General features: G+C 37.8%; 1 protein-coding gene across 1 annotated transcript in view; it reads left to right on the top strand.

Moving 5' to 3' along the window:
- LOC107082500 (cell surface A33 antigen-like) overlaps positions 1-5199 on the top strand; it is a 14439-nt gene extending 9240 nt beyond the window's left edge. The window contains exons 5-8 of the mRNA XM_015371217.1: positions 1700-1816; positions 1908-2042; positions 4637-4792; positions 4958-5199. Coding sequence (XP_015226703.1) covers positions 1700-1816; positions 1908-2042; positions 4637-4792; positions 4958-5184 — 635 coding nt within the window. The 3' untranslated portion in view covers positions 5185-5199. The remainder of the gene's footprint in view (positions 1-1699; positions 1817-1907; positions 2043-4636; positions 4793-4957) is intronic.
- Positions 5200-7834: the final 2635 nt, after the last annotated feature.

Below are 7834 nucleotides of genomic sequence, written 5' to 3'. Positions count from 1 at the left end.
GATGTTAAATTATATGAAGTTTTGTAATTTCCTAGCTCAATTAAATACAACACAACACAATGGTCTGACCAATCCAAGAAGATCCAAGAATAGTTTGTACGGAAGCAGGCATGTTTTATTGGCTATAAGCACTGATATATTTTAATGTTGTCACAGAAGAAAATTCAAATAAAAAAAAAAAAAGAAAGAAGATAATTATTCTCTGGTGGGTGAATGAGGAGAAAGGGCCACCATCGAACTGATAAAGAAGTTATTTAAATCTGGGATGTTTTCAAAATTATGTGAATAATGCAGCGCATTCATAATGAAATGATGATTTCAAGCTTGAAATGGACAAAACTTAACTTGTAGAAGTAGAAAACAGCTGTTTCCCACATCAAAGCCTTTGGTTGGGGTTGAAAGTATGGTCTGGTACTGTGTTCCTGTAAAGTTGGGTGGCATCCAGTACCAGGAAGACCCGCTGCCTGTTGTTTTGATACGCCTCCTTCAGCGTTACCTGATCACAGTGAGATGGTTGCAATGTGTTTAAACCTCGCATATGCTTTTCAAAAAGTGTGTGGTGCGTGTTAAACTTTGAGAAACCGCTCTGTGATCTGTCTTTGCACTCTTATCTTTGTCTGCCTCATGCTCTGCTCAGGAGCTCGTTGCTCCCTCATCATCTTCTCTGTTCTCTGCTGTCTCTGAACTCACTACTTAATGTGGCTGTAAAACAGCTCTTGCTGCACATTTTGTCTAAATTTGAGGAATTTATTTCTTCCACCTCATGAGAGTTGGTTTAAAACTTTATACAATTCCTACCAAGGAAATACCTATATTATTTCCAAAATAAATATTTATTAATCTACTGTGAGTCATTTTATAAAGACCAAGAGGAAAAGGCAAAAAAACCATCTTTGAATGTTTGTCTATAATTTATCATTTTCTATCCCTTTAATTAGGATGTTGGTTTCTTGTATTGTCTTGAAAATTTAGAATTTGTTTTTTTAGATTGAGGTCAGGATTGTCATGGCAATTTTTCATATTATTAAAAAAATATAGGTGGATTTAAAGACTGAAACAGATTTAACTATGAAACTCTAGTTTTGGTTAATCAAGATTTAAGATCACTCTTCTTTTCTGCATATTTTTTAAAGATAGTCCTCTTTAGGTGTGGCATCAGCTTCAGTATAGCTAAAAGGGAAAACAATCTGTATTAGTCAGCCCTGAATATTTATTTATCATTTACTCTTTTTCTCACATAATCACAATGGAGAATCTAGAGGCTGGAAATCAAAATTAAAGTATAACTTCTTATTTGTTGGTTATAAGGGTCTTTATTTTTTAAGTTGTATGCAGGATGTAAGGAAACAATACTTGCCATTAACTTTTTTCATATAGTACTAGCAAGAAATTAAAATGGTTTCCTTTCAAGATTCACAACTTCTTTCTTAAGATTTTTCCCCATCTGTTGATCTCATATATATCTGTTAAACCAGATAATGTCTCTCTAGTCCCTGAAAAAAGCTATCATCTACTAAACATGATAATCTCTGGCAGTTATTTAGATCATGGATAGTAGTTTGATCACAATGGAAAGGAAAGGGTTGGTCTAAAGCAATAGATGTCTTCATTACTGATTTTAAAATTACTGGGATTACTGGTATTCTAATGACATCAGAAAACAAGATTGTAATTTCTAGCTTTTGTGATTGTCTTTCAGAGGGAGGGATCCTGTCCCTATATAACATCTCCAAAGAAACCTCTGGATTCTACGTCTGCACATCGAGCAACAAAATTCGTTCTGCTACCTGCAACATAACGCTCACAGTCATGCCACGTAATTTAATTCTTCTTAACAGATCTGACAGTTATAGTAACTAATTCCCCTGTGCATTGTTGTCTTAACTCTTCTTCTTTTTTTTATGCAGCATCCATGAATGTTGGTCCAGTTGCACGGATCATTACAGGAGTTGTTTTGGCTTTGATCTTATTCATCGTTATTATCGAATACTGTTGCTGCCAAAAGAAGGACAAGGACAATGAAGAATATACTATGGCACCGTATGTTCTTTTGCTATTGCACTCACGCCTTAACCCTAACAAGACACGCTAGCTTTTGGAACCATCCAAATTCTATACTGATATGATTCTAAAATTGTGGCTCAAGTCTTGTATTTCCCTATAAGCAGTTGCTATAGTAACTATGGCGTGCACACTAAACTGCCATCTGGGAAGCATAAATGTGTGCTAGACTACTCTCAAAAGCCAAATGTGTATGCCTACTTAAGTAACTTCTGAGGAGTCAAAACCCATGCTAAAATGCCTTCTTGGAAGCCAAAACTAGGGTTGCCAACTCCCCCTTTGCGAGTGGCGGCTCTAGACCAAATGTACCAGGGGGCCAGGAGGGGGCCAGCGTGTTTTCATGGGTTCACAGAAAAGCATGAATTAAAAAACAGGGCGAGGGATTTAAATATATTAAAATAGCTGCATGAATTACAATTTCTATTGAATTAGGTTTAATTAAAATTCTATGTCTTATTAGGTCAATATACAATCATAATTTAGGAATTTTACATATTTTTGACTAAATTTAAGTTAAATTAAATTATTTTCTATAAAATCTGAATTAGAACTCAAGAAAAACTGATAAATTCAGTATTTTCAGTATTGAAAAAAACACTTAGCAGATTAAAACTGGGCTCCACTGAAGCTATCACGTTATTGTTTTTAGATAATTAGTAAATGTAGTAAAATAACCTATCAGTAACCATGTCTGTTCCAGTAGATATCATCATTAGAATTTCTTTGACTATTATGGCTTCAGTACAGGGGCCATAACAGGGGCCAGCACATGATCTAAAGGGGCACTGGCCCCCGTTGGTCCCTGTCTAGAACCACCCATGCTCCTTTGTGTGTGAAACTATTTATTTATTTTTTTTACTATTTGACTCAAATCTTCATTGAATTAGATACATATTTGGGAGTGACATGAACACACGGAAAACAAATTATTATCCAGCAATTCTACAAAACTATTAATACAAAACAACAAACTTTGCTGAATAAAATAAGTATCTTAAACATAAGCCTGTCCTGCTTTACTTAGAACTGGAAAAATGAATAGAAAACAATAAATAAATACTGCACATTTTTGGTGCAACGGCAAATTTGTAAACATATTCGTGCCTTAAATGCAATGACTGTAGCCTACAGTTGTAAAACAGGAAGAAAAAAAAATAGCTCAATGCCACATTAATTAGCAATAGTCTACTTTTACCACTTATTTACCACAAATTTCCTCTGAGCTCTTGCAGCAGTAAAAAGCTGTTTGTCTTTGAGTGCTGCAGAGTAAAACTCTGAGCAAGAGAGTTCATAATCAAGGCTGATTATGAGCTCAGCTTTAATTAAGTCTGTTAAAGATGAACTATGTGTATGCACCTTGGAGCTCTATCTCTCCGGTTCTTTTCTCTGAAAAGTGATCACTCGGGACAAACTCTTTAAATAACAATTCAAAGCTTACATTAAATAACCAGGAGACATGACAACAGGTTCTGATAGAAATTGTAATCTTAATCAGATCAGAGAAGTAGCTTAGAATTTCTATGAGGCAGCTGCTCACCTCTCAGATTAACAGATAAAGAGGCATTTTATACATCTCCAGTATGCCACATCATCACATTTTACATCATACACGTTAGCCTTATCAAAATATTACACTTTGTTCTTACCTGAAGGACAGTGCTCTCATTCCATTCCCAAATATATATAAGTACAGAATGAAGATTATATTCGGACAGAGGAACTATTTTAATTTAATAAACTATTGTGGAAAACATCACAACACCCAAGAGGCAGCTAATATTAAGGTGTAATAAACTCACCCATTATCAATGGTAATTATCCTAACAATTCAGTGGAACATTTTTTCCACATATAAGTCCCTTTGTTCTTCATTAAGGAGAAAATCCTCTCCACAAAACCAGTGGAAAATGGGATGCTGAGGACAAAGGAAACAGCAGCTTGGATGTTGGGAAGGTCAGCTGCCTTTCTGGATGACATAGTTGTCAGCTCATTGGTCAAAAAGCAGGACAGGGCCCGGGAACAAGTTTATCATAAGTTTTGTATCTAACGTGCCCTTTTTCTTCATTTTCCATTAGCTTCTTACTTCATATGTTTTTTTACTCTCACAGTAATACGGGACAAAGTGTTTTCCTTTTCCACTAAATATGGGACAGGTACTTCTACTTCTAAATACGAAACAATTCTGTATTTAGCTCACGTTGCCAAAATATGCTAAACTTTCTTCTTGGAAGCCAGAACGTGTGCTAAACTGCCTTCTCTTAATCAAAAATACACGCTAAGCTGCCATCTTGGCATCCACAGCGTCTGCTAAACTAAAGAACAGGGGTAAATACTCGCTTTATGTGCCTTTTCTTTCCTTCCCACTCCTGCTCTTCAAAAAGTCTGTTCATGTCAGTGTATAGCTACCCACTCGCCTCAGGGCATTCAGGATTTTATTTTACTAAAACACATTACAGTAATCACTTAAACATTATATATACACATGCTTCTTTTCCTAGTTTAGGAAATGTAACCATCTCTACCAAGCTCATATTTCTGTCCTCACTGTTTGACTGTCTACTTTTCATAGGTAATGATGGAGACAAGGAGGTTGTTGAAAACGGTGGGGGTCGCAGCATTGATGGAAAGGGGAGCCCACGAGACTCCAGAGTCAGCAAACCAGTTGAACGACAAGATGACTATGAGGAGAGGAGTGAGCGCAACTATGATCGCCACAGCGACTATGACGACCGCAGCAGCGACTACAACGACCGCAGAAGCGAATGCAACAACCGCCGAAGCGACTACGACAACCGACGTAGCATCAACGATGACCGCAGCAGTGACTATGACGGCCACAGTAGCTACTACGATGACCGCTGTAGCGACTACGACGACCACAGAAGCGACTATGAAGACCGCCGCAGCGACTACAACGACCGCCGCAGCGACTACGACGACCACAGAAGCGACTATGATGACTGCCGCAGCGACAACAACGACCACCGCAGCGACTACGACGACCACAGAAGCGACTATGATGACCGCAGAAGCGACTATGATGACCGCCATAGCAACTACGACGATCGACACAGCAAGCACAGTGACCGCTATGAGCGCTACGATGATGACCGCCGCTTTTAGGAGCGGCATTACAATGAACGCAGAGATCCTCGCTCTGATGATGACCGCTATGATGATCGTGACAGACCCTAGAGGAACTGGAATGAGGTGACCAGGACCATCCATGTGCATGAAATCAGAAGATTCTCTGTTTTTTCTTTTTTTTTTTTATCCATATACGCAAATTATTTACCTAAGATTATTTCCCTGGGATTTTACAACTTAACTCAAAACTTTTGCTTGATCATTCATTAATCAACAAGTAGACTAGGGGGAAAAGACCAGTTGCAGGGCAAAAACAAATGAGCTTTTCTGAGCTGTACTATTGAATATTGACAAAAATGTAATTAACACACATTGTTTTTGCTCAAATTACGATGTACAGTCATGGCCAAAAGTATTGAGAATGACACAAATATTATATTTTCACATGATCTGCTGCCCTCTGGTTTTCATGTGTGTATGTCAGATGTTGTCATCACATACAGAAATACAACTGCAATCATTTTATGAGTAACAAAAGCTTTTAATGACAGTTAGAATGAGTTAATGCAGCAAGTCAATATTTGCAGTGTTGACTCTCTTCTTCAGGACCTCTGCAATTCTCCCTGGCATGCTCTCATCAACTTTTGGACCGAATCCTGGCTGGTGATAGTCCATTCTTGCATAATCAATGCTTGCATTTTGTCAGAATTGCTAGGTTTTCGTTTTTCCACCTGTCTCTTGATGATTGACTACAAGTTTTCACTGATATTAAGAACAGGGGAGTTTCCAGGCCATGGACCCAAAATCTCTATGTTTTCTTCCTTGAGCCAGTTATATATCACCTTTGCTTTATGGCAAGGTGCTCCATCATGCTGGAAAAGGCATTGTTCATCACCAAACTGCTCTTGGACGGTTGGGAGAAGTTTCTCTCAGAGGACATTCTGGTACCATTCTGTTTTCATGGCTGTGTTTTTAGGTAAGACTACTGTGAGAGAGCTGACTCCCTTGGCTGAGAAGCAACCCCACACATGAATGGTTTCAGGATGCTTTACAGTTGGCATGAGGCAAGACTGGTGGTAGCGCTCACCTTGTCTCAAACAATCGGAAAGGGGATTCATCAGAGAAAAGGACTTTACCCCAGGACTCATCAGTCCACTCCCTGTACCTTTTGCAGAATATCAGTCTTTCCCTGATGTTTTTCCTGGAGAGAAGTGACTTCTTTGCTGCCCTTCTTTGAGACCAGGCCTTGCTCCAAGAGTCTCCGCCTCACAGTGCGTGCAGATGCACTCACACCTACTGCCATTCCTGAGCAAGCTCTGCACTGCTGGTAGCCCGATCTGAAACGCTTTTAAGAGACGGTCCTGGCCCTTGCTGGTCTTTCTTGGGTGTCCTGGAGCCTTTTTGGCAACAATGGAACCTCTCTCCTTGAAGTTCTTAATGATGCGATAGATTGTTGACTGAGGTACAATCTTTCTAGCTGTGATTTTCTTTCCTGTTAGGCTATTTTTGTGCAGTGCAATGTTGACTGCATGTGTTTCTTAAGAGATAACCATGGTTCACAGAAGAGAAACAATGATGCCAAGCACCAGTCTCTTTTTAAAGTGTCCAGTGGTGTCATTCTTACTTAATCATGACAGATTGATCTCCAGCCCCACTAAAAAAAAATAATGTACTTAATCATATTTAGTTTTTTTAACACAATTGTTTTATGTCCTACCCTGCTAACATGAAACAATTGTGTTAAAGTAACTAAATATTATTAAGTAAATTCCAAAAACTGTTGCATTATTTTTTCAGCCCTGTCCTCATCACCACCCACACCTGTGTTAATGAAGCAATCACTGAAACGATGTTAGCTGGTCCTTTTAAGGCAGGGCTGCAATGACGTTGAAATGTGTTTTGGGGGATAAAGTTCATTTTCTAGGCAAATATTGACTTTGCAATTAATTGCTGTTACGCTGATCACTCTTTATAACATTCTGGAGTATATGCAAATTGCCGTTATAAAAACTGAAGCAGTAGACTTTTTAAATATTAACATTTGGATCATTTTCAAAACTTTTGGCCATGACTGTACATGTGAGGTAACTAGACCGTGAAATATTAACTGATCTTCACAGGATTTTATTTTTGAGGATCTATTTGTAAAGATACATTTTCACTGAATATGCTTTGATGCTTACCTTATTTCAGAGTGATATAAACATGTTCTGTTTGTTTTTGTTGTTTTTTTGAATAGGGCCGTGTTTTTTTCTTTGGGTTCTAACTAAATTTAATATTTTATCACTTCCCTGTCAGAGGCATTGTATACAAATACCAAGGCTGTAACAAAATGCTGCAATAGTTGAGGATGTACAGTATGTGACTACTTACTTGGCATTTTAATTTACTTTTTTGTTTGTTTTTTTTTGTTTTTTCGTTTTGCTACTGGGTGTTAAAGAAGGTACCTTTTAAGTTATAATTATTTTAAAGGCTACCTTCACAGCAGGGATAAAGGCTTTATGTTGGTGCATTTAAATGTTGTTTTATTTAGACCATGGGTATTGCCCTTTGCATCATGTACAAATGTAACCTTTAATGCTCTTGGTGTTTGCAGTTTCCCTCTTTAACCACGCTATAAAAACAGGAACTATATCTTCAGCTGAATGTTGAAATTATCCTTACTCTCTTATCCTGTTAATTTTTT

Source organism: Cyprinodon variegatus, unplaced genomic scaffold (assembly GCF_000732505.1).
Source record: "Cyprinodon variegatus isolate N-32 unplaced genomic scaffold, C_variegatus-1.0 Scaffold55, whole genome shotgun sequence".
NCBI classification, from domain to species: Eukaryota; Metazoa; Chordata; class Actinopteri; order Cyprinodontiformes; family Cyprinodontidae; genus Cyprinodon; species Cyprinodon variegatus.
The sequence above is the reverse complement of the archived record's forward strand: the minus strand, read 5'-3'. Positions and strand labels throughout refer to the sequence as shown.